At 50.0% G+C, this 26,298-nt stretch overlaps 1 protein-coding gene across 6 annotated transcripts in view; it reads right to left on the bottom strand.

Annotated features, from left to right (window-relative positions):
• The window catches only part of Dgkd (diacylglycerol kinase delta), a 97,786-nt gene that overhangs the window by 9,250 nt on the left and 62,238 nt on the right, over nucleotides 1-26,298 (bottom strand). For 5 of the 6 annotated variants that reach the window (XM_046439691.1, XM_058577549.1, XM_058577548.1 and 2 more), the window contains 21 exons: nucleotides 24,399-24,503; nucleotides 23,970-24,102; nucleotides 23,019-23,125; nucleotides 22,531-22,656; nucleotides 21,581-21,683; nucleotides 20,758-20,920; nucleotides 17,684-17,792; nucleotides 12,829-12,968; nucleotides 11,853-11,937; nucleotides 10,415-10,509; nucleotides 10,239-10,338; nucleotides 9,888-10,161; nucleotides 9,155-9,316; nucleotides 8,285-8,413; nucleotides 7,656-7,752; nucleotides 5,041-5,151; nucleotides 4,017-4,113; nucleotides 3,727-3,834; nucleotides 2,778-2,891; nucleotides 1,502-1,636; nucleotides 1,050-1,201 (listed from right to left, as the gene is read on the bottom strand). In XM_046439691.1, the coding sequence (XP_046295647.1) occupies nucleotides 1,050-1,201; nucleotides 1,502-1,636; nucleotides 2,778-2,891; nucleotides 3,727-3,834; nucleotides 4,017-4,113; nucleotides 5,041-5,151; nucleotides 7,656-7,752; nucleotides 8,285-8,413; nucleotides 9,155-9,316; nucleotides 9,888-10,161; nucleotides 10,239-10,338; nucleotides 10,415-10,509; nucleotides 11,853-11,937; nucleotides 12,829-12,968; nucleotides 17,684-17,792; nucleotides 20,758-20,920; nucleotides 21,581-21,683; nucleotides 22,531-22,656; nucleotides 23,019-23,125; nucleotides 23,970-24,102; nucleotides 24,399-24,503 (2,645 nt within the window). Of the gene's footprint in view, nucleotides 1-1,049; nucleotides 1,202-1,501; nucleotides 1,637-2,777; nucleotides 2,892-3,726; nucleotides 3,835-4,016; nucleotides 4,114-5,040; nucleotides 5,152-7,655; nucleotides 7,753-8,284; nucleotides 8,414-9,154; nucleotides 9,317-9,887; nucleotides 10,162-10,238; nucleotides 10,339-10,414; nucleotides 10,510-11,852; nucleotides 11,938-12,828; nucleotides 12,969-17,683; nucleotides 17,793-20,757; nucleotides 20,921-21,580; nucleotides 21,684-22,530; nucleotides 22,657-23,018; nucleotides 23,186-23,969; nucleotides 24,103-24,398; nucleotides 24,504-26,298 lie in introns of those variants that run through there. The other variant, XM_046439693.2, reaches the window with a different exon arrangement.

Here is a 26,298-nt window from a genome sequence, read left to right as displayed (position 1 = left end):
AGGTGGGACAAAGGGGGACATGGCAGTGCAGGGAGAGGCCAGGGGAGCACCCCACCCTGACCGACCAGGGAAAAATGCAGCACTGTAGAAAGCACTACTCCCAGCAGGCCCCTGGGCCACCACAGCCTGTAAGGGAGCCCGTTGCCCAGCAAGCAGCTGAACGAATATGTAAGGCCAAGTACGCCCCCAGCCCCATGGCCGACCAGAGGCAGAGAAGGGGGAAAGAAGGGTGGCCCCCCAGTGGGAGGTGGGAACAGCAGCAGTTGCTACCCACCAAGGAGAGAAGGCGGTACAGGACAAGGACATGTGGCCAGTATGGACTAGAAACGTCTCTGTGGGAGGGACCAGATAGCAACTAACCTATAGGACAAGAGCCTAGAGTGGGGAGCCTGGCCCGCGGCCACCCCTCACATCAGGGCTACCTGGGAAGGGCAGACCCAAGGGACCCAGCACACAAGATAGAGCAGAGGAAGGGAAAGCCCAAGAGAAGCACAACAGGGACACCAAGGAGCACCAAGCAGCATGCAGCTCTGGCAGGGAGAGTGCCACTGAGCAACGGAAAGAATTGGGGATGGCGGAGAGGGCCCCAGGTGAGCAGGCCGAGTGCGACCTGCTGGAGCCCACACCACGGCAATGGACCCCGTGGACAGTGCTGAGCACTGTGTCACAAGGGCCGCAGCTGCTCCAGAAGCCACTTGTCAAAGAAGAGAAAGTGCCTTGTACAGGTATCTTTAAAAAAAAAAAAAAACAAATTTAAGAGCAAAGTGCAAATCTGCTCTCCGAAATAAAGGAGGCAGTCAAGGAATGTTCTTAGAAATCCAGGTCAGATTTAATGTCTGTGGCTGGCTCTGAAAATCCCTATGGGTTTCAGGTTTCCATCTATGCAAACCAGGCAGTGTCTGAGAGGGGGCTAAGAGAAATAACCAAAGCCAAGGCAAGAGAAACAGGCTGGGCCCTCGTAGCCGATGCAGATCCAACGCAAAGCCAGCAGAAGCTCCACAGCCTGCACACCAGTGAGGGGGCTCCCTGCAGCGCCGGGCAGAGCCCACCTGTGGATGAGGACCCCGGCCGCCTGCCCAAACTGGTCCATGTGGATGGCCTCCTCCTCAGATAGGATCTCTGGGTGCAGTGAAAAAGATGGTGGGCGGGGCAGCTCACACTTCTGTTTGTCTTCCCAGGACTTCAGGGTGTTCTCAAAGGCCTAGGACACAAGAGGCAGACTTACGCTCTCCACCACGCTCTCAAGTGGGGAGCACACATCTAACCAAGATGAATACTACTAGATGTCAACGGTAACTAGGAAAGAAAGAGGCAATTTTTTTTTTTTTACATTGCAAGGGAGGCAATGTCCTAGAAATTACTCTGTTAGGTTCATTTTCGTGTCTTAAACAAAAATCCTAGCACAAAACATGAAGCTCTCTGGCTCCTTAAGAGTGCACAGGTAAGCCCACAGGTGAGCCTGGTACCCCTGCCAGAGGGCCCTGCAGGCAGTCATTCTTACCCTATCTCTGGTCAGCGTCTGTGCCCGGTTCTTGTGGATAATCCGAATGTATCCAGGGGGCTGGATCCAGGCCTCTCCATCCACCTGCACAGGTACACCCTCATCCCCCAGGATGGAAATCTTCACGGTGCGACACTGGGCCAATACCACAGGCGTCAGTTGTGTGCTAAGCCATGACCTCCAGAGGCCTCAAGGCACCACTGGGGCCTTCCTGATCCATATGCCTGTACCCCTTCCCCTCAGGATTCCCACCCACCACCACCACCAGGGACATAGCTCCAACAGCCAATTGCTTTGCTGTCAGGACCCAAGAGGCTGCTCTCCTCAGCTCTGCTGCCCTACCCACCCCTACAGTCCTCTCCCAGAGACTGATGAGCTTTGGGGATCAGTCAGTGTAGGAGACCCTGGTCTGCTGACATGGGCATCAGGAGCAGGTAGGTGGGGAGCAGGGAAGTCATGGGCCCTGCCAGATGCCAAAACCCCCAGAGAAAAGTCACTGAGTATATGATGATGCCCTTTTCCTCTTTCAAGAAAAATGCTGCAAAAACTTCAAAATGTGAACTTTTAAGCAGACTAGGATTGGGGGCAGATGTAACACAAAAGATACTGGCCGACCCCAGCATGGGGTTCAGGCCAGTGAGATTTGTTTTGTTTTTCTATTTTGTGGTGCTGGGGATTGAGCACAGGGCCTTGTGCATGCTAGGCAAGCTCTCCACCACTGAGACACATGCCAGGCGGGCCAGTGGATTTTATAAGCAGCTCCTGCAACACCTCTGCAGAACAAGAGCAGCCCCCAATACCACAGGGAGACAGGCCTTCCCAGCCCATGACCACTGTCAGGATGGAGTCGTGGGAGCCCCAGCCTGTCTCCTGTCCCAGACCAGGCCTCAGATGGAAATACTCCCCAGGGCACCACAGAGACTTGGGCTGTTCCCATGCTCTGCATTACAGCTGCAGGGGTAGGGCAGAGAGTCTGTTCTACCTCAGTGTCTACCTGAATAGGCAGAGTGCTCAGGTAGGATACATGCTTTGGGGTTTTTCGTTTTGAGAATTTAACTGTCAAATATAGCTGGTGGGAAGGATTTTGGCCCAGGAAGCAGTACTGTCTAGAGCCCAGCGAAAAGGCTGCCACAAGGTCCTGGGAAAGCACCCTCTTCTTGTGGGCTCCACCCACTGGAAGCAAACCCAGTTGAGTTCTATGCCAAGCCCTGCCTCTGCAAACAGATGTGAACCGCAGGAGGGAGATATGCCCAGCCTTGAGGACCCTGGCCAGTACCTGTGCGATTCGGTGATGCTGCAGCTTAATTACACGAGACACAGCCATCTGCATGCTGCCAAACACAGCGACCACCTCCAGAATCTTATCATCAAACGACGGAGCTGCAAAAGTCTGAAAGGCCGTGTGAGAGCTGACCTCAGCCCCCCCCCCCCCCCTCCACACACACACACACCCAACTCTGGGGAAGCCCCTCTCATCAGCTGCTGTGCCAGTGAGAGGCAGGCAAGCCTGAACATGCACGAGGTTTCTGCTACCCAGCTGGTAGCCAGCCGCCTGGGTCCCCTTACTAGCTGCCGCTTACTAGCATGAGACCTTGGGCAAGTTATATAACTCCTCTCTTCCTCAGTTTCCTCATCTGTCAAGTGAGGTCATACTTGCATACTCCTCAAGGGGCTGTTACAAGACTGAACAAGGTAACTTGAGAACACAGGTCCACATGTGTTAGGTTTGCAGTAAGTGCTGGCTGCTTTGTTATTATGTACAAAGAAGACATTTCCTCTGGCTAAAACTGATCAATACCTTCCCTCATTCAGATTTCTTCCCTGGCTCACAGCCCTGTGCAGACCAGGCCCTTGCAGATCCCAGTCTCCTTCCACATACTTGCTGCACGCTGCAGCCATGGGACCTTTCTCCACAACCTCCATGTACCTGTCTCCTCTTGCCTCTGAGCCTCCACATACAACACTCCCTCTGCCTGGCACAGCCCTCCTCTTCCCTGTGGCCCACCCAAGTTGGCCATCTCCTCGTCCCCCAGGTCTCGGCCTCCGCTCACCAATCCTACGTACTCAGTCTGCCCTCTAGACAGTAAGCCTGTGGGCAAGGGGCCCTGTCTGGTCCTCCACCACACCTACCCCCAGCACCACCAGATCACGAGAGCACCTTACTGCCCTCTGGCTGTCCCACTCCTCCCTGAGGCTGGCCCCCCCACCCTTTACCCAGTACGTACATCATCTTCCTTGGTGCCCCCCCAGAAGTTGGTCCCTCCAGCATAGCTGGGAATGTTGAGGACAGCGATTCCCTGAAGACTAGGGAGGGGGATTGGTCGACCATCACACTGAGCAGCAGAAACATAGGCAGGGAGAAAGAGAAACACTTGGCATGAGCTGGCCTTCCTTCAGCAGCACTTGCACCAGGTGCCGAGGCGGCGCGGCCTGGATGGGCTCCCCTGGGGAGCTCAGCACAGTGCAGACAAGGCCAAGAGCTGGGGTGGGGGTGCAGAGGACCCTTCCCACTCACCTCCAGCAAGACCTTCTGCTCCAGGTTCCTGTAGGTTCTGTGCAGCAGCTCCTTGGTGCCCAGGACTCCATACCACATCATGTTCTTGGTCCGACTCCTAGGAATGGAAGCCAAGTCTTGAGGTGGGTCAGGGCTTCCTTCACAGGTAACAGCCTCTGCTATAAAGCCTGGGGGAATGCATCTGGTCACAAACCAGTCAGTCTCAAAAACTGTCTGCAGCAAAAACACCTGAAGACAAGACAAAAGTGCCTGAAGAAATATAGTTACCAGCCAGGCATGTGGCACACGTCTGTGATCCCAGTGGCTCAGGTGGATGAGGCAAAAGGCTCATGAGTTCAAAGCTAACCTCAGCAACTTAGTGAGGCCCTAAGAAACTCAACAAGACCCTGTCTCTAAATGAAATATAAAAAGGGGGACGTGGCTCAGTGTGTTTAAGCACCCGAGTTCAATCCCCAGTATTAAAAAAAAAAAAAAAAGAAATATAATTACCAACAGGGAATTGTGCTAAATAATGACAATTTGTCGAGAAAGTAAATGAACAAAACTCCCCCAAATTTTATAGACCATGACTTTCTTCTGTCTTTGAAATTATGCTTGCCGTAGAAAATGTGGAAAATGAGGAAGAGCACAAAGGAGAAAGTAATCTTCACATCCCACACCCCTGCGCCCTCCCTGTGAATGCATGAAGGAGGTGGCAGGAGGCCTGCGGGGGAACACAGCTCCCAGCAAACTTGTGCTACCTGCCTCTATTGCAGTGTCACGGGCTTATTCAATCCCCGCCACACACACACACCCCCCCATGGCCACTAGTGTTCTCACGTCCAGCCTGCCTGACCTGGCCAGCCCTGGACTGCTGACTGCGTCCTACACCTTTGCTTCTGACAATGAGGCATCCAGTCTCCCACCTTCTCCTTAGCATTCTGAACCATTTAGACCCCGCTGACTCCAGAAAGAGATCACCTGCTATCTGAAAGGAGAGGCCAGAAGGGTGTAGACGACAGGCGGCTCATGAGGCTGCACCCACCTGCACTTCTCCGGGTGCTCGTCACGCTTATTGTTAAAGTCCAGGGAGATCTTCGCATCCAGGCCAATGCCAAAATAGTTGTTCATGACACACTTCTCTGTGTAGCACTCCCTGCAGAGGTGAGCGCTGAGTCAGCTACAACGGCCTGGTGTGGCTGGCTTATCAGACAGACTACCGAGCTCCACACATTTCTTCCTTAGAGCAAAATGAACCCAAACCAGGTTTGCTCCCCCACAACCACCACTGTAAGAGCTTTACTGAGATATAATTCACCTGTCATGTACTTACCTATTTAAAAGTATATAATTCAGGGATTTTTAATATATTTTAAATTTTAAAACTACAGAATTTTAAAACCATTTCTACAATTTTAGAACATGTCATCACCTCAATAGAAAGGTCACATCCTAAACTAACAGCTCCCAACTCCCCATCCTCCTCAGCCCCTCAAAGCCACTCATCTGCTGTCTAGATGGTTGTGCCTATCCTAACAACTCTATACAAATGAAATCCTAAAACATGTGGCCCACCAGGTGCGGTGGCACACGAGGCTGAGGCAGGAGGATCGTGAGTTCAAAGCCAGCCTCAGCAACAGTGAGGCGCTAAGCAACTCAGTGAGGCCCTGTCTCTAAATACAAAATAAGGCCGGGGGTGTGGCTCAGTGGTTCAGTGAGTTCAATCCCCAGCACCCAAAACAAAACATCTACTGAAAAATAATATTCCACTGTGTGGATATTCTAGTTTACTTCTTCATTAGCTGATGCACATCTGAGTCATTCCACTTTCTGGTTATTATTTGTGGATATTTGTATACGAGCTAGGCATGGGCATATGCCAGTTCCCTGGGTATATGCTCAACGGCAGAGCTGCTAGTCATCTGGCGACTCAGTTCACCCTTCTGAGGAGCTGCCCACCTTTTCTACTATAAGGCTCTCTGCCTCCGTGATGGAGGCATCACGGAGATCTTCCATGGCACCTAAACTCACACCTCTGAATCCCAGGCTCAAAATGCTTTCCCAACACCCTTAGACCTGTTAAAGCAGTTTCCAAATCAAAAAGGAACTCAACTTCAAAATGTCTGTGCCAGCCCAGAGCCATAAAGCCTCCTCCCAGAGTCCTGCTGTGAGACTCATCTCCTTTAGCCTCTCACCCAACCAGCCGGAGACCCTGGTCTGTGCTCACCCGACTGCTGGCATGGCTGAGCTCCTCTACAGCCGTGGTCACCTAGGGTTCCCCTCCAGGACAGGAGGTGAAAAGAGGAACACCTGTCCCTCCACAATGAAAAGACAGCATGGAGGACGCAGTGCGGGGAGCATGGCAGGAGACCCCACATAACTCACTGTGGAGAGGACACCTGGGAACACTGCGTGGACCAAAATTCTGATAGTTTAGCTTAACACTTTTTGTAGCCTGATCTGAAAACTAGTCACGACCTATAAGTATTTTGAGGATACATCTAATTCAAGTGCCTAACAGCTGGCTGAGAGCAAAGCTCAGGAACAAAACCATCTTCTAAGTTGAAGACCACGTGGCTAACAGTATCCATAGGTCCTGGGAAAAAAAGAGAACTAATCCAGAAAAAAGGCATGTGGACAAGAGAAGGAGGGTCCCAGTTGGCAGCTGCCGATAAAGGGAGATGATGGGCTCCTGTTGTAGGCAGAACTGTGGTGGCCAAGCTGGTGGCCTCCACAGTTTGGGGTGGGGGGAAGGCAGACAGCACAGCTGTGTGTCCCCAGGTGAAGAAGAAAGCACCCTTATACACAGAGCCAGGATTCCATGATACCAGACGAGGTTCAAGGCACTGAGGGCACGGCTCCCAGAGGAAATGTAGTCTGAGCCTTCAGTGGCGGCCTGAAGGCACAGAGCAGCAGCAGGAATGGAGCACAAGGCTACCGCTAATGCCTGGAGTCTAAAGGCTGCCCTCCCAAACCCACAGAGCTTCTAAAACATGCCAGACACTATCAGTTGACAACCTGTGACCAAACATCACCAGCACCCAGCCACCCAGAGCCTGCCATCAGCAACAAGAAAGATAAGCTGGAAGTCTTCATCAGTTTGTAAAACACCATCCATCTCTTCACTGGTCTCTACTGAACAAAAGGCTCCATTCTGCTGCTCTGCAGATGTGCTCTCTGCCTCAGAACCTGGGCACAGCAAGAAGGCCACGTCCCCACAGGGCAGCAGCCCAATATTCTTCAATATTCGTCTCCTCAGTCTGTGTCACTGAGCAGGAAAGCAGGCAGGTGGGGCAGCAGGACAGGAGGGAGAAGCATGTGGGAGAAAAGACGTGACAGTGGGGCAGTAGATACCCAAGCGTGACAACTGAGGCAACCAGGGGGACGAGCACTGAGTCAGCCTCCAGCAGGACTGGGTGGGCCAGCAAAAGCCCTGGAAGGCCACCAGCGAGTAGTGGAGTGCCTGGTCCCTTCTATCAAAGGGCTGAGAAAGAACCAGGGGAGGCCCTGCCCTCCGCCACCCTCAGCTATCAGTTTCTAGGTTATCCTCATTAGCTACAGCAACCGAAGGCCCAGCCAGTCAACTATTAATTTCTCTAGTTAATTCTGAAATCATGTTCCAACGCGTTAACAAGATGCTGTGGTGCACCTCATACTCACAGGTTTTCAGGTTCAGCATTAAAGGGGTCAGCGTTAATTAATAAGCGACTGATGACAGAGCCCCCAGGCAAGGAACCAGACATCCCAGCCCGAACACCTACAAGGGAGAGAGAAAGAGTGCTGGCCAGAAGCTGCAGACAAGAGCAACGTAGGTCTTTGCTGCATCGCAGATACAAGTTCTGCAGAACATTAATATAATTAAACAAGTCGAAACAATGAAAGGACATCCAAACCTTGACAATTCACAGGTCAAAAATCACCATCATCATCCAATGTTTATCATGCAAAAATGGACCTGTAGGGCCACAGACACCAACATCTATGAGACCCCTAAAGAATGTCTTCCTGGGGGTTGGAGGCAGCTCAGTAGTAGGAGCTACTTGGGCAGTTATTTGGGTTCAGCCTGCCCTTTATTAAAAAGGGCATTTTTCATAGTCATATAAATTTTAAAGTTCTGTGCCTATCTTTTCATGGACCTACAAGCTCTCTGTGGCCAGTGATGCCATCTTATTCCTTCTGACAGACCCAGTACCCAGCAAAGTGACGAGTCCAAGCCATTGGTAGCAAACACCTCCTAGCTAGTTGCCCCCAGCACACCAGCCCAGGTAGGTGGAGGTGACAGCACTCACTTGGGAACAGGATCTTGGTGTTCAGTGCAGGCAGGCCATCTCGGCTTCCTGCCTGGGGAGGAAGAGAGGCAGAGTTGCCCAAGGACAGACCTCCTTTGCTCATTAGCTTCTCACATGGGGATCTGGATGCTGTAAAATAATACAGAACACCCTCAGACTGTCCGAAATGGAATGCAGCTGAAATCCTAGGGGGCATGGGTGGAAGGACCGGTGTGAGGGCTGTGGGAGGAAAGAGAGCTACAAATCACCAGTTGGGCCAGCAGGAAAAGTACAAGACAAAGAAAGAAGTCCCTGAGTGAAGACTCGCACAGCATGCCAAGGGCCTGGGTTGTCTTGAAGGCAGCAGAGGTGGTGGATGGCAACGCAGGGATGGGCTGGCCCAGCCATGGTCTGAAGGCACAGTCCGCACCCAGGCAGAGTGGAGTATTAACGACCAATGCTCTCGGCACTGACTCTGGGCAGGCCCCTCAGTGCCTGGCCAGCTGAGGGGCAGAGGGGCTCCCCAACAGGAGGAGCCTGTGCCAGGGTCTGTTCCACGAGGGGCAAGGATCCATCCTTGCCAGACACAGTCCTGTCTGAGTATCGCTGTGGGACACTGTCAGGAAGTGTCAGGAAGGCTGGGCAGATACCAGCCACTCCCAAGGAGGGCAGGGCCTTTCCTTGTGTAGGGAACCTCCCCAGGCCCTGCAGGTTCTACCAGTATCCTCCAGAAAAGCCACATGTCAGGATCACACACACAGACGGTGCACACATGGGCCATGGTCATGAGAGTCAAATGGCTAAAGCAATTAGGAGAAAGGCCCCTAGAGCTCCCTTCAGCAAGCTTGTGAATGCAACCAAAACCAAAGCCTGCCTGCAGCAGAGACATACCTTTGCGGTGGCTTCTCCCTTTGAGGACCCCGCAGCTCTCACTGTGGGATAGCGGTGGGCATACTCTGCCATCTGTCCTTGAGTCCTTCTTCTCTTCTGCCTCCGGGAGGCCCAGCATGAAGCCCTCCTGCTCCTGGGTCTGGGCATTCTGTTCATCAACAGCTAGGCAGGGAGACAGCACTGCCACTGAGCACATATGACAGCAGCAGCTGTGCCAAGATAGCTCCAGGTGCAGGGTCCAAGCTTCCCCTCTCAGATGTCCTCTGACAGTCAGACCCTGGCACCCCACCACACCTCACCTTTTGCCTGGTCCCAAGCACAGTCAGTTCAGCGGCACCTGGACATTGTGCTGACTGGCTGGGGAGAAGGACCCTGAGGCTGGAGACCACAGAGGGGAAAGTGACCTAGCAGAGGAACCCCCTGGATGTCATCCAGGAGGGCAGGCAGGCATAGGCACACCAATCCATGACTATGGTCTGCTCAGAATGGACACGGGGAGGGCCAGGAAGGGGGGTGAAGCGAGGGGCGACAGTGTGGACTGGCTTCTGAGAGTGCTGAGGCAGGCAAGGGCAAGCTAGCCTGCTGAAGGGGCGTTGGTGTAGATGAGGGTAGACGAGTGTATGGGCCAGTGTTTATCCCAATGTGTCCATCCTGGTCATCACCCACTCAAGGAACTCAGGTACACCCAGTGTGTGTCTGAAGACAGCCATCCGGCCACCAAGAGGCCCAATACCTTTCTCTGTGTGTTCTATGATCTGGCGAATCGCTTTCTTCAGGCTGTTGGCTCTCAGCATGAGCTGCTCTCGAGGCCGGAAGATCTGTGGCCGGGCAGGACATGCCGAGCCCACCAGGCGGTCCCCAGTGGAGCCACAGACACTGCCCGATCCATCCCCATCTTCAGCCTCCTCAGCAATGGTAGGGGGTGGGTTGGGCAAAGAGGACGAGGCCTGGGACTCATCATCCAAGGTCTTCAGGAGAGAGTCCAACTTCTCCTTCAGGACAGAGCACTAGACAGGATGGACTGGCATGGAATGCATGCTCCTCATGTCTGGATGCCCCTCCCACCCTGCACCCAGGAACAGACCTTCTTGGCCATGACCTCTGACTCCTCTGAGCTCTCAGTTGTCTTCTCGTAGGCCCTGCCCACCCGGGCCACAAAGTCCTTCACTGTCTCGCAAAGCACTCTGGGGGACAAGGGGAGGTTGAAACTCTGGGTGCCACCTTGGTTGAGGCCCTGCCTCCCCAAGGCCAAGTACTCACTTGGCTGATGAGATGACCACCGAGTGCTGATCTGAGGTCAGGATTTTAGAAAGATGGGCTGCAACTGAGTCTTCATAGAAGAGAATCTGCTGTACCTGCAATCACCCCAAAACAGGGATCTGTCAGTCTCCATGATCGACTGACTGGGCACTCTATCTATGACTCTGGGTCACAGGGATCTTCTACTTCCCCGGTAGCAAAGTCTGGAAAGGAGATGCCCTCTACCTGCCTCAGCCTGCTACAGCCTCAACTCACTTCAAATGCTAGTCTGAGCTGACCAGTATTCTGTAAGAGACTTCAGAAAATTCATCAAGCAGTAGACAGACTGAAATCCAGTTCCAAACAAAAACGAATCTGCCCAAATAGGCAGGCTCTCCTGCTACTTTAGTCTGAAATCTAAACCTGGCCTGTGCAGGGTCCTTCGTCTGTCACCCGCTCTGTCTGCGGTGACCCCACTGATAGTGGCCCCTGGTTTGGGTTCCATTCAGAGCAGATGCCATGTTTTCTATGTGGTGTGAATTCCATCCTCTTCACCACTAGCGTTTGCCAGTGACACAGGAATGCCACCCTGTATTGTGGCTGCTCCCCTGGCCCTGCCCCCGAGCCAGCAAGCTTCACTGCTAGCCAGGCAAATCAAAATCACTCTGTGAGTGTGAAGACGTGCCAAGCAGGCCCGGATACTCTGGCCGGCAGCACTGTTCGTCAACTGTGCCCTGACCGCCTGGAGATCATCTCTTTCTACAGCCCTTGGCACTCTCGGCTGGCACACTACCAGGCAGAGTCCTTCTCACACTCAGCTGGCAGAGCTTGCCCTGTGGGATAAGCACAGCTGTGTGCCCAGCACTGCATCAGTGCAGGACATAAACCAAAGAAGTCAAAGTCTATGTCCTCAGGCAACTTAAAGCTAAATCACAACTATAACATCCACCGAGCAAAAAGAACTCCGTGCTGAACCAAGGTAGACAAACTAAGGGCGGCTACAGACACCCAGAGAGAGGAGGAGTGGGACAGGGGCAGAGGCCCCGTGGCTGCTAGGAACAAGGCAGCAAAGGGAACTGGGCAGTCCAGGCTGGGGGACAGCTGTGACAAGAGAGGGAACCAGTATAGATGGTGCATGGGGTGCTAAGGAGCTGACAGAATGCACCAGAGAGCAGGAAGGCACAGGACAAGGTCACTGGGATAACCCAGGAAACCTTTACACAGTCATGAAGCCCAAGAGTTAGAACCCAGCCAGCCTGCTGTTCAGCTGTGACAGACCCAGCATGAGAGGGGCAAAGGAGACATTTCAAAATGCTGACCGTATGTTAAGACCGTGAGGTGGGGTTTAAAGAGTGATGGCAGGCTGGGTGGAGCTCAACGGTAAAGCACTTACCTAGCATGTATGGGGACCTAGGTTCTATCCCTACCCTGCCCCCCAAAAAAGAGCTGGTGGCAATACCTCGGAATCCTCACTGAAGTCTTCGGTGACAGTGGAGGAAGAGGCCTGCCGAGGGAGTTTGGTCTCGTGCGCCATGACGCTCCACCTGTACAGGCACAAGTTCAGCTCAACCAGGCACCTGCCAGCACCCAGAGACATGCAACTGCCCATGACAGACCCTGTGCTCCCCCCAATTCCACAGCCTGTCCCTTGATCTCCGTCCTATTTCTGACCTCACTTTTAAGCCCTCTATCTTGACTCCACATCTGTAACTTCATCTGCCTGAGAACAAACATCTCCTCTCCCCAACCAACAGGGCACTACAGCTCCACAGAAAGAAATGAAAGGTCTTCCATAAAAGCCGCCCTTGAGATAAGGTGCTGCTGCTGGGAGAAATGGACTTTCCCTCCTTCAGATAGCTACAAACTGCTCAGCTAGCAGCCAGCCTGCCCAATGAGGATGAGTACTTCCTACCAGGAAGGCCGTCCAGATCTCTAGGGTCCTGGAACATTTTCATTGACACCAAAGACCACGGCATGTGGGCAGTGGGGTACCATCCATCTAACTAGAAGCAACCCACCCAAAGAAGCCAGAATATCTTTTAAGCCCTACAGGACACTTGCCCAAAATGTGCTCTTCTGGGAAACGAACATAGGAAAATGGAACTGCTCAAATACACGCCTAGCAGTACTTTGCCAGTGGTCACAGACCCTCAGCCAAGACAGCTGAAGACTAGAGGCAGCTTCTCGGACACCATGACAGACCTAAATATGGCCTCTTAAGGAGAACTCACCATTTGGGACGTGCTTCTTAACCTGTGTTGTTTGTTTCTATCCTTTGAATAATATCTAACCAAAACTATCAGGAAAAGAATATATGCTCAAGTCAAACATACAAATAACATCAGAGGTGCACAGACCCCAGGACAGGATTCATGCTCAAGTGCCTGCTTCTCAGAATAGCTTCAGCCCACACAGCACTGGTGCACTCCACTCACCTGTCCAACATCTTAGTGCTGGCCCTCTCCAGCTTCGCCAAGATCTGCGGAAGCTGGGTATCATCGTCACAGGCTGAGCCCCAACCAAGCACTCGGGCCAGATCATTTCCTGTCCCCAGGGGTAACACTCCCAGCTGACACTGACCGGAAACAGAAGAGAGAAACTTATTAACAAAATCCATCTTCCTCTCATGCATCTCCTCTCAACAAAATCTACTGCCCTCCCTGAGCCCTACAGTTTTGGCCACATGAAGTATGGGAAAGATCTGACTGAAGCGTGAGGCCTGCACCTTCTCAGCAGAGGCCACTTGGAGAAGACAGATGGTCATTAGGATCCAAGAGCAGGTGCCAGTGTCGACTCTGGCCATTGCCATATCTTGACAATAAACCCTACAAGGCCTCAGTTTGCACAGTCCCTTCATTCCCAGTTGCACTGCTGGGACTGCATCCCAGGGGCTGGTAGGTCCCCACCAGTCACTCCAACTACTACAGCACTTTACTCACCAAACTTACTTTCTAAAACATCGCTAATATCATTCCCTCAGCCCTAAAACCATCTCCAGTGGCTTTTAAGTCCAGAACCACCCAAAGTGGACACTCCGGACCCAGCCTAAGACTGTACATGCCATCCCCCAAAGCTCTGGCCCACACCTGGCATTCCCCTCCCAGAGCCTCACCAAAGCCCCTCTGTGCCAAGTCAGTACTTAAAAGGCCCCCAAAATGCTGGCTGCCCCACACTTCTCTGTCAACACAGTGACCAGCCAGAGTCATCAGAGCCTGGGGTACAAATCCTAAAGCCAGGAACACAGCCTGCTCCCCAAAGCACTGCACAGTCCCTGTTCTCCTGACACCCAGTGTCTGTGCATGGGGCCCTGCTGGCATGCAGGGACAGCAGCAGAAAAGAGCACCAAGAGCACAGTGTGGATATGCAGGAGGTGGGAAAGAACACGTGAGGACACACAGGTGGAAAGAACTGGGTGCTGAAGGAGTCTAAGAGGGGCTGGTGCCTCAGTGAGGCCTCCTGGAGCCCCACAGGAAAAGACAGGCAGCAGGAACACAGGCAGTGTTCCAGGAGATGAGGTGACACTCCTGAGAAGTGCAAGTCAGAGCACAACACAGAGAAGATGGTGAGGGAAGAGGGGTAGAAAAGCTAGGCAGATCCAATCAAGGGCCTGGGTGAACTCTGCTATTGTGCTGGACCCTGCCCATCACCGAAGCTGATGAGGGACACATGCATACAACCACCCAGAGAGGGTGGCCCAGATGAGCTATCCCCAGATGGAGGCAAGGGCTCAGCAGGGACCCAGCTGCATATACAAGTGGCCTAGACCAGGGGGAAGACAGCAGGGCTGGGAATGGTGAGGTGGCAGGACTACACCCATCGGGTGTCTAGAAAACAGGGAGGGAAAGGGACCAAAGAATAAGGAAAGACTCTCAAACTTCTGCTTGAACACCCAGATGGACAGTGTTTTCAGACTCCAAGGAAAGGTACATGGGTAGGGTGGGGGCCAAGCAATAACTTGGGACTGGAAACCTACAGCACCAAGACATCCAGAGGGGCCCAGAGCATCTCAAGGGTAGACAAAACTCCTTCAAGCGACTGAGTCTTTCTCTGAAGAAGACTGTGGAGAATAAGGAGAAGTCCCACAGGGCTCTGGAGACACAGCATATAAAGGGTGCCAGGAGGAGAAGAAAGGGTGTGAAGAAAGCCAGGGTGTGGGGTCCAAAGAAACCACAGCAAGAGAACATCAAAGGCCACAGAGAAATCAGAGGAAGTGAGTGTTCACAGAACTGGGCTGAAGAGATGAAAATAACCCTCAAGGTTTCACTCTTCCTAACTAGCAACAGAAAATTCATCCATAATCCACAAATCCACAAAACTAAGTGGACTACTCCAGTCTTGCCACTAGGAGGAGCTGTGTCTCTTTCCTGAGCAACAGTCCTGCTTGGTGGTGCACTGCATGGTTAAGACCCTCATCACTGCCAAAAACATACAGGCAAAGACAGCCTCTCTTAACAAGTGGTGCTGGGAAAACTTGTCATCCTTGTGTAAAAGAATGACACTTGACCCTTATTTCTCACCCTGCACAAAAACAACTCAAAATGGTTCCAAGTCCTCAGAATTAGAACAGAAACTGCACTTCTAGAAGAAATCGTAGGGTCAACACTCCAGCATATGGACACATGCAATGACTTTCTCAACAGGACCCCTAAAGCTCAACAAATTATGCGCAGAGTTAATAAGTGACATGGTATCAAGTTAAAGCCTCTGCACAGCAAAGGAAACAATTAGGAAGTAAAGAGAGAGCCCAGAGGAGAAAATCACTGCTAACTACTCTTCTGACAGAGTATTAATGTCCAGAATATATAAAGAACTTAAAAAAAAAAAAGAAAGAAAATGCAACTAATAAATAGACAAATGAACTCCAATACTTTTCAAAAGAAAAAATAAAATGACCAACAAATGTATGAAAAAACTGTTCAACATCATCAGCAATTAGGAAAGTGCAAATCAAAATTATGCTAAGATTTCATGTCATACCAGTCACAATGGCAGTCATCAAGAATTCAAATAATAATAAATGCTGGAGAGGACATGGAGAAAAAGAAACACTTTACACTGAGACAATAAATCAGTACAGGGGCTGGGGATGTGGCTCAAGTGGTAACGCGCTTGCCTGGCATGCGTGGGGCGCTGGGTTCGACCCTCAGCACCACATAAAAATAAAATAAAGATGTTGTGTCCACCGAAAACTGAAAAATAAATATTAAAATTTAAAAAAAATAATAAAAAATAAATCAGTACAACTGCTATGGAAATCAGTATGGAGGTTCCTCAAAAGACGAATCAGGGAACCACCATATGATCCAGCCATGTCACTCTGCAGTATTTATCCTAAAGAATTAAAGTCATCTTACAAGAGTGACACATGCATATCCATGTTTACAGCAGCACAGCTCACAATGGCCAAACTATGGAACCAGTCTAAGTGTCCACCAACAGATAAAAATGGATAAAGAAAATGTGGTAAATATACACAATGGAGTTTTATTCAGCCATAAAGAAAAATGAAATTATGTCGTTTGCAGGAAAATGGATTTGGGAACATTGTGTTAAGCAAAATAAGTCAAACTCAGAAGGACAAGGGTCACGTTTTTCTCTCTCATGTAAAAGCTAGAAAGGAAGGAGGAAAGAAAGGTGAGGGCAAGGGAGATCAGTACAGAAGAGGAAAGGGACCATGGGTAGGAGGAGGGGAAGAAGGAGGGAAGTGCCGAGGAATAATATTAGCCAAATCATATTATTACATTGTGTGCATATATGAATATGTAGTAACAAATATCACAATTATGTACATCTATAATGCACCAATAAAAATTAAAGACAAAAAAAGACCCTACTCACTCCATCGTGGAGTTAAGTACTAACAACACCCACCCATAAGTACCACTGAGCCAGTGGAGCTGGGTGGAGAATGCAAAAATCACTAGAAAATGCAATAAACTCACATGGAAGATTTAAAAATTTTAAGTTTATTTTTATTTATAATTTTGAGACAGGTTTCTTGCTAAGTTTCTGGGGCTGGCCTTGAACTTGCAATCCTACTGCCTCAGCCTCACAAGTCTCTTGGGATTTTCGCACCACCATGCCGATTTTAAAGGGCAATATAAACATGGTATAAGACAATATCAATGACTGTTTGCATAACCTTGGAGTATGGACAAGTGTCTCAATATGACAAATGACAAAAATCATGAAGACCAAAACAATATTTTAATAAAATTACAAATGACCAATGGGGGGGGGGGGAATCTACAAAGACAGACATAAGAGTTAATAAAACAATTACCCTTAGACATCAATTTTAAAAAATAAAATGAACACCTCAAGAGAAAATGAGGAAAAGCATAATTTGAATCACAAACAGGTGATTCATTTAAAACTTCACAGTCAATTGAGACAAGGCTTGACTCGAAGAAATAAAAATAAGATTCTTATTTTACTCTGATGGGCAAAACTTGAAAAGAAGCCATTTGGGCACACCATGAGAAAGTACAGACTCATGCCATACCAGGAAGGTGAGCAGGCACAGTCCTAGTGGAGTGGAGTCAGTTAGTACATACCAATTTTTAAACTCAGAGGAAGCACTTGGGAAGCACACACGGCTTCGCCAGCCTTGTTGCTAAGAAATCTCAGCTCCACTGATGCAAGCCATGAGCTAAGCTCGGGCTCCAGCTCCATCCAGGGGAAGCTACACAGAGCTGCTGGCTAGAGCTGAGCCTGAAATGCCTGCTACAATGACTCTAGGCGTGCAGTGAGAAGCTAGTGGGAAAATAGCAGCATCCATTTACAACTGCAACTGTGTTCACATCTTGCTCTACGTATTGATACAAGTCAAAAAGGCAGTGACAGCAATGTTAGCAGTGACTAACTACCAGGGGAGAGGCGTGGCTGGGAGTGAAAATCCAACAACACAGTCACCATTTTCTTAATGTGCAATCAGAAAAGTGTATTTTCATCTCTATACAAAAACCTAAGTTCAGTTGAGAGGTTGAATGTATACTTCCTCCCCACCTCCAGAGCCAGAGGCATCAAATCATACCAGCACCCAGTGAAGAGCCTGGGGGGACAGGGGACAACAGCCTCCAGACCCTCCCCCAACTGGGACAGTTCTTCATGCCCCAGGCTCTGACTTGCTCTCCCTTCTCCTCTCTCTGGCCACAATCTGCATGACCTTCCAAACCTCTGCTATTCCCTGCCAGAGAGCAGGTGCCTCTAATGCACAGAGCTGAAACAGCAGGCCACTCTGACCTTGGCAGCCCTCTGCTGGAGCTGAGCTCCCTAGAGTCCAGGTACCTGTTTGTGAAGGTTGAGGCTGTCAATTTCAGAGAGGACCCAGCCAACACTGCCATCCCCACCACAAACCAGAATCCGGAAGGTGTCAAACTTCTGGAATAACCGTAAGCTGTGGAGAAAAGAAAGGCAATGAAATGCCATGCGTTCCAAAGGACAAACAATGGGCTTGTCTGTCCCAGCTGAGGGGAGCTGCCCATTCCTCCCAGCTGACCCTGTGGTGACAAGACTATCTGCATGGCCCCTCACTCAGGCTCTGCTGTTTCAGAATGAATGACAGTGGGACTGGGGCCTTGACAGACCTTCCAGCCAGGGACAGGGACCAGCCAGGCATGAGACCATGGACGGCTGGTGGATGCACGCCACCTCATCTTGCTCAGGCACGGGTTTCTTGCAGGATTCATGAGCACAGACTGCCTCAGCCCCAAACAAACGCTGGGGCCAATGGTCCCCACCCTTCAGCACTGTCTCTCACCTGCCCCATCCAGATGCTGTCACTGTCAACCCTCTCCATCATGCCCTCTTGGCCGCCAAGTCTCGACACCACTCATCCCCAGGCACTGCAGTCAGATCTCTGCCCAGCTCTGGCCTGTCTCCCCACAGCACTTAGGCCTCAGGCCTTTGGTCCTTGGGAGAAGTGGCCCAGGCTTCCTTTTTTTTCTCTTTTTTTAATATATATTTTTAGTTGTTGATGGACCTTTATTTTATTCATTTATTTATATGAGATGCTGAGAATCAAACCCAGTGCCTCACACATGCCAGGCAAGTGCTCTACCTCTGAGCCACAACCCCAGCCCACTTCCTTCCCTTTTAACTTCTTCTCAGTATTCTTCCTGGGCTCCTGCTGGTCACCATGCCCCCACCCCCATGCAGGGTTCCCACTTCGGGCTTCATGGACATGTTCTCCTCACTCCCAATCCTCTTCCTGAATGATCTCATCCATGTTTGGCTTCAAAAGACATACAGGTGCTGATGACCCTGAATGACACCCCCGGCCATGTGTTTGTACCTGTCCACCAGGAGGCACCAACTTGGTTTTCTACAGCACATCTGGCAGGACACGTCCCTCAACAAGGACCAGCACCACCATCAGGTCAGCCTGCCTTACACCTCCCTCCACTCCCACGAAGCCCACATGGCTCAGCCACCATTCTGCTCTGAGCTCTCCAGGGGCCTCCCAGGTGTTCACAGCAAGATCTTTCTAAAACACAGTAATGAAGTCTCATTTTAAGAGGATGCCCCTCATTTTCAGGAAAGGGTCAAACTTCTCAGCCAGCACCTATAGCCCTTAATGACCAGCAGCTTCCTGCTTTTCGGCCTTGGTGCCCACTGCTCCCCAGGAATTGTCCCAGTCCCCACACTGTGCCTGCGGGAGGAGACAAAGTCAAGAGCACACTGTGGGCACACCAGCCCTCCTCAAACACTAGCACAGCAGAGACACTGGCTTGACTTCTGTGCTCCCTTCCTGGGTTGCACTGCCCCACTGAAGTGACCCTGACTGTCCACATGTGCTCCCTCCCCACTGGGGGACGTTGTGGACCCTGCCTCTAGCAGAGCCAGTCTCAGAGGAAGTGCTCAAAAACAAACAGGGATGTTGGAACAGCAACTAGACTCAGGCCTGAACAGAGCCAAACTCTAAGCCACTAAGCTGCACCTGACGGTGGGAACCAGAAGTAACCATGTGTATCCTTGGAGAGCATTCACTCCTATGAGGCCCTGCTTTCTAGAGAAGGGGGGATAAACCAAGGCCAGGACTTGGTCCTACAAGAAGCTGGGTGAAGTAAGATGTTTTCCAATTCCCAGAAACAAGAAAAGAGCGAACTCATGCCACTGGTGGGGGGTGGGGGGAGTCCCCTAGTCATCTCATACTTAACTAACTATAAATCAGAGTTCTACGTGTATGCCAAAATGAATATTTCATCCTCAAATTCAATGTGCAGTCGTGCCCAGAGATACTACCAAGCATTCATTCAACATCCCTGGCAGCACATTTAACAACCATTGAATCTGCTCAGTGTTAAGTGACAAGGGATATATGATACCTCCACTTTCCCTGCTTAACTGAAATCATGTCTTTATCAACGTCAGGTGAATGGGATCCTGCATCATTCAAAAGAAGTTGTGCCTTGGAGAAAACAAGCTGCAATGTCACCATCTGTGGCACTGCTGAGCATGGGGAAGAACAACACTGAGGACACCCAAAGGACTGTGTTCGAGGAACGGCAAGCAGCATGTGCCCCCACCCCACACTGCAACGGGTCAGCCAGGGACACACAGTGAGTCAGCCCAGGCTCACGTTACAGCAACACCTGATTCCAAAAACACTGCCTTCCCAGGAGAACATACACCAGACAGCAGGGTGAGCAGGCACCTCACACTCCACTTATCCTGCACAATCTTCCTGAAATGCTAGCACGTCCTCTTAGAGCCTTACCTTGAACCAGTGCTTCCAAATGAAGAAGGAATTAGTTCATATGGCAAAACTGACAGAAGCAAATGTTTCTACAACAGTGCAAAGCACAAAACCAAAAGGAACGTGACTTGACTCTAGCTAAAAGATGAAATGCATAATTATTCTGCACAACTCCCTGGGCCCCTGCACAGTTCATGCCTCGTTGCACCTGTGCAATACTTCCTGTGATACTTCTCGATACTTCCTGTGCTCCCAAGATGAAGGAACCCCTTGGCCTCACTGGAGTAAAGCTTCTTCCTGGGGATTGAGCCAGCAGGTCTGTAAGCATTGACACAGAAACAGGCCCCCAATCTACAGCTGATGCGCATAGACAGCATGCTGTGCACCGACAGCTGGCACGGGGTGCCGTTTGGTTTAGACGGTGCCTGTGTGCATGCATATATGTGCACTGGAATCTGGAAGGGCCAAGCCCCCATCAACTATTAAGAGCAGAAACCTTTGCAAGTGGAGTTTGGGGACGAGTGATTCAAAAATGACAATTTCTTTCCCATTTAAAATTTACTGTATCTTTGATCTATTTATCTATTTTAGATAAACATATTTAAAAGTCCTTATCTAAAAATATTAAAAGGTCCAGGAAAGAAAGATTTCTCAAGCTTCCTACCCGAGGTGTGGTCCTCCATTCATGAGGTCAAAGACCTGGGCAGGGTTCAGCAGCTGCTTGAACCTTCTGAGGAATTTCACACCCTGGTTGTCCCCACTCTTGGAATTGACGAAGACCAGCAGGGGACTTGTGCAAGACGGAGGACAGGTGGCCTTCCAGAACCCTGAATGAAAGAGTGGAACAGGAAGAACCTTTATAAGTCTCGAAGGCACTGAGGCACCATTGACCAACAAGCCTCAGCAGACAGTGCAGGGGACAGAACTCACATGCAGCACCAGCAAGCCTTCGAGAGACCTTGCTGCCTGGCATGAGGTAAGCCCACCCAGTCTTGACTTCACATTTGAGACTTCCAAAGTTCACCTTGCTGCACTGTCTTTACCTCACTGTCTTTGCCCCCATCTGAACTATTTCCTCCGAGCCATGTACCTCAATGACCTCCCTCAGTGGGACTTGTCAACAAGTGTCACCATATACCAGCTGGACCTACGGGAGAGGCTCTGAGCCAGCATGCCAGCATCTGTCACATTCAGGGACAGGGACAGACAGTCCCTGCAGCTTGTGGCAGATGGAGGAGGCCTGGAGACCCAGATCCGCTCAAAAGCTCCCTGGATCCATCACCTTCAAGGAAAGTGCTGGTAACAAATCTTTAGTGAGTCTAACAGCAACAACCAGGATGCCATTTGTCAACTCCACACACCTGCTCCCAACCCTGGGGCTGTGTCTTGCCTGCTACTGACCACATCACAATTGCCAAGATGCCCATCTTGGTGGGCATGGAGAAAGGACATGTGCCAACAGGTAAGGACCACACATGGGCACCCACCGTCAGAGTCAATGCTGTTGAGCGCCGTGGGAGGGATGACTGACACCTTACATAGACCGAGCGGGCATTTGGTCAGCAAGGATTCTTTACACGAAGTATGAACCTGAAACAAGAACTCACATATCATCAGGGTCCCCAGCATCCTTCACACACACACACAGGAATACTGCCTGGCCCCACATCTGATGAACCAGCAGTGGGCAGACAGGCACTTCAGGGAGGGCACTCTATGTCCCTGCTCTGCCCCAAGGAGCTGTGATGCAGAGCTCGCAGTGGGAGCCTATCATGTTCACAACATGTAGACTAACGTCCTGGCCGCTTTCCCACAGCTCATTTTAAATCCAGGAATCAGATGCCAGGCTCCTGGGGAAAAGCCTTTATGTGCCAACCTGTACAAGCCAGCCAGGGCTCTGATCAAGTAACTACATAAAGACCTTTAATGAGCAACCCAGCCCACAGTGAACACAAGGCTCCCCTCACCTCTCCCTGAAAGGCATCACCCCACAAGGCAACAACTGTTTCCAGGACCCACAAGAAGCCACATGGCCACATCATGGCTCCTCCTCCCTCTTCCTACCACTATCATCCCAGAGCAAACCTCTCTCAGAAGGCCTTTGACAGCTTCCCTAGGCTCATCCCAGGAAAACAGCAGCAAGCCTGTCCCAAATGACCTCTCTACAACCTGCCTGAGGTGCTACTTGAGGTGGGTATCACATTTTGTGTCTAAAAGACAGGACTAAAGTCAAGGGAGAAAAACACTTAAAAATATCAAGAATAATAACCCAAAAGGGAAAAGTCACTCAATAGGCCAAAACACAGGCTCTCAGAGTTGGGGGCCTCCAGGATGGATTCTCAGATTCAGAAGAGAAAGAGGAAGCCACTGCCCCAGACCTGTCTCCACAACCTGCAAGCCTGGCAGAAGGGCGGGCCACATCATCAGCCCCACTCACCATGGCCTTGCACCAGAGGCAGCGCCAGTCCTGTAGGCGCAGCACACTGCCGCAGGTCTTGTCGCATACTGTGCACTTGGCGCTCACGGGTAAGTTACCTTCCAGCCACTGGTGAGGCATGGCAATCTGTGGACCAAGCAAAGACAGGATAGGGACATCCCAGAGCTCTACCCCAATGCCAGGAGCCTTGGGGAAGGAATGCTTTTGGTGAGCTCAGCCAAGACACTGCTCCCCACATACGACTTTTCCTGGCAGCCAGTGAGGGGTCAAGGGCATACAGTGCCATCCACACCACTGTACTACCAGTGAGGGCGCACTAAGACTCAGAGGGTTCAGGACAAAACTGGATGTGCAGCAACCCCACAGAGCCCTGGATACTGTCAGCTGGGACACTTGACCCCAGAGTGACCATCTCAGATGAAGGAGAGGGGAGGGAGTGAGGGGACTGTGCAAAGTTGGCAACCGGGGCAAGATCCCCTCAGGCATACCCCATCCTCGTCCTCAATGATGTCCTTCCCAATCGAGGCCAGTGTGGTCCACTTGCAATTATTGGTTGCACGCACAGCACACCGTTTGTGGGCTTTAAATTTGCACACTATGAGAGAAAAGAACCCACAGGCTTCATCCATGACAGGTGCCTTCTACATGGGGTGGACTGATTAGGAAACATGGAAAAGAAAACAGGAAATTTTCCCATGTTGCCACAGCACCACTGAGATACCTCAGAGCCCAGAAGGGGGAAGAAACAGACAGCAGGGAGAGCCAGAGCAAGCAGCTGAGGTTTCAGTTGTGTACCAACATCACAACTGCTCGGCTCTGCCATCAGAGTACGATGGCAAGCAGCCAGCACAGGCACTCTAAAGACACCAAAATCAAATTTCACATAACTTTCATGTATCACAAAATATTAATCTTTTTAATTTTCAACTTTTTTGAAATGCAAAAACTAGTCAAGCTTGTGAGCTGCAAAAAACAGGCAGCAGGCAAGACCTGGTGATGAGCAGCAACACCTGCTCCCTGCTCAGCCACTGCCTGACGAACAGTTGGCCTGACGCCCTGGCTCAACATTCAGCCCCAGGCTCCAGCTCTGAGATGTTTCCAACCCCTACATCCACAACACAGCGACCCAAGAGAAGATCAGCGACCCTGGGCAACAGGGCCCTGCAGACCCAATGCTCCTTCCTTGCTTCTCCTCACTACCACTTCCCTTCCTTTCGCTTTGTTTGAGTACTATTTAAAAAAAAAAAAAAAAAAGACTTATCAAGGACTCCTCATAGGTAAAATAAAGAGAAATGGAGTGGCAGAAATAATTTTACTCTCAACTGGCTGCAGTGGGAAGTGATGGCTTACTGAATGGTGACTGTGTTTGGATTTCCAAAACTTTATCAAACAAAACCTCAGTCACCTTCTGCAACTGACTGGCAAATGCAGTTCTGTACCTTCACAAGACAGCCCATGGGACGTGACCCCAGACAGCGCCTCACGACACACGTTGCAGTAGGTTGGCCGCGCGTGGGAACATGCATACCAGTTGTGCATCCCTGAGAAATGGTCCATGCTATACTGGGTAGGCTGCAAGAGCAAAATAAAGATGGCAGGTAAGACAGCCCTCTGAAACTCTTTAGTTCAGCAACTTAAGTGTAATTAAGTCAAATATCTAAGAGAGGAGGAGGGAGGTCTGTAAAGGACAGGGTCATAATCTAACAGGTCTGCCCAAAGACAAGCAAAGGTCTTAATTTCAAGGCCTGAGCTGAGTCTGGAAATTCCAGAACTGCCAGTCATGTGTAAGAGACAGGTGGAGGGCAGGAAATTAAGGTAGGGCAGAGTCATCAAGAGGCCCACAGGGAAGGATGTTTTTCTCTTTTAACCTCGAAATGCTCCCTGTTCTGGACAGTCTTGAGCGCCGCAATCCAGTCTTCCATTTCTTTTCTGTTATCAGCACACAAGATGAGCTTCCTACAGGGAGTGATGACCTAGAGAGAGAACATGTTCAATAATCCCACGAACAAGCACAAGGGCTGCAGAAATCTACCTGCAAATACACAAACATGATGTACATATATGTGTGTGTATAGATAGATAACATATAAAATGAAAAATAACTATTTCATTCAGGTATCCACATTGAACACAATTATAGTTATCACAGGTCACTAAAAATGAAGAACAATTTCAAACCAAAAAGACAATCAGATCTAGGTTATATATTCACCAGAAATCAACTATTTAGACATACATAATAAACCCTAGGAAACTCTTCTTTTTTTCCTTAAATTAAAAAAAAAGCGGGGGGTTAGGGAAGCAAACAAATTGATGCCTAGCACTTGAGTGGTATAGGGAAGTCTGATCCTCTGACTCTAGGATAACATAAGCAGGCAGCACATATAACTTGATAAACTAACTGCCACCAGTACAATCAGGTCCTGAACAACTTAACTGGAAATGAGGTCAAAAACATGGTAATAAAAAATGTTGTAATCTCAGTGATTGGGCGGTTGAGGCAGGAGGACGAAAGTTCAAGGCCAGCTTGGGCAATTAGTGAGATCCTGTCTCAAAAAATAAAAGGGGATGGGGACACAGCTCAGTGGTGGAGCACCCCTGGGTTCAATCCCCAGTACCACCAAAAAAAGAATAAAAATGAAACCCACAAAATATAAAGTTTTTATAAACCAACAAAAAAACCCTGACAGAAAAACAATGTGACGAACTTGAATTTCACAGAAAACACAAAATGGAGTAGAAACAGCAGCCTACTTTTCACCTCTCAGGCTGGCACAGTTCTCAGATCTTAATGCTGGTTGGCAAAGGTACAGAAGGAAAAAGTTACAGAGCTAAATAAGGTACAAACTACTTCAGAAAAAACCTTTTGACAGTTTATGAAAATTTTCAGAGGTCATACATAATCTCTTACTTAATTCTGTCTTTTGATGATATAAAATATCTAAAGGGTTCTAAGTCAATCCAACAAAATAAGGTCTGGTCTGGTCAGAATTCTGGCTCTTCCCCACCCACCCCCTCAGTTCCCATGGGTAGCTTTGGGGGAAAAAAGCAGTTTACCCTTCAGTGTATATCCACACTCCCCCTTTTTAAACAGCAGCACACCACAGACACTGCTCCCCATCTTCACCCTTCACTTAATTATACATCCTGGCCATCACTTCTTGCAGAAGTCCCCTTGACCCTTCCTGCAGTAGCACTGTACCAGCCATGCAACCAGTGCCCTACTTATCTGCATTGTTTTGAATCCTTTGCTATTTCAAATAGTGTCCCAGTGAATGGATCTTTTCCTATTTTTACCATTGCATCTTTGGGATATATTTCTAGAACTTCTCTGACAAAGCTAGCCATCACCAAAACCCCCTCCACAGGGGTTTACCATTGTGCATTCTCACCAGCAGTGTCAGGAGAACACCTCCTTCCCTAGGGATTCACCAATAAAACATTATCAAATTTTTGGATTTCTGCCATCTTATAACTCAAACTTATATTAAGAAGACCCAATTTAAATTATTAGATAAGTTTCAGGCTCAGATCATGTGGAAGCAATGCTTTGTAGCTGATTCTTGCTCCACCAATTAAACTTCATTACAGGGGGATAAACATAACTGGATCTCCAATGCAGTTAGCTTACTCTCGCATATGCAGGATTCCCCAAGAAAGGAAACCTGGAGGCCAGACTGAGCAGATAGTGGAAGAGTCAGGAGTGTGGGAAGGGAAGACAGGAAGCAAGCTGAGGGGCACTGCTTTCCTGAGGCTGTCAGGGGTGGG

This window comes from Marmota monax, unplaced genomic scaffold (genome assembly GCF_021218885.2).
Source record: "Marmota monax isolate L192 unplaced genomic scaffold, Marmota_monax_Labrador192_F-V1.1 WCK01_AAM20220418_F8-fsc00041, whole genome shotgun sequence".
NCBI classification, from domain to species: Eukaryota; Metazoa; Chordata; class Mammalia; order Rodentia; family Sciuridae; genus Marmota; species Marmota monax.
The sequence above is the reverse complement of the archived record's forward strand: the minus strand, read 5'-3'. Positions and strand labels throughout refer to the sequence as shown.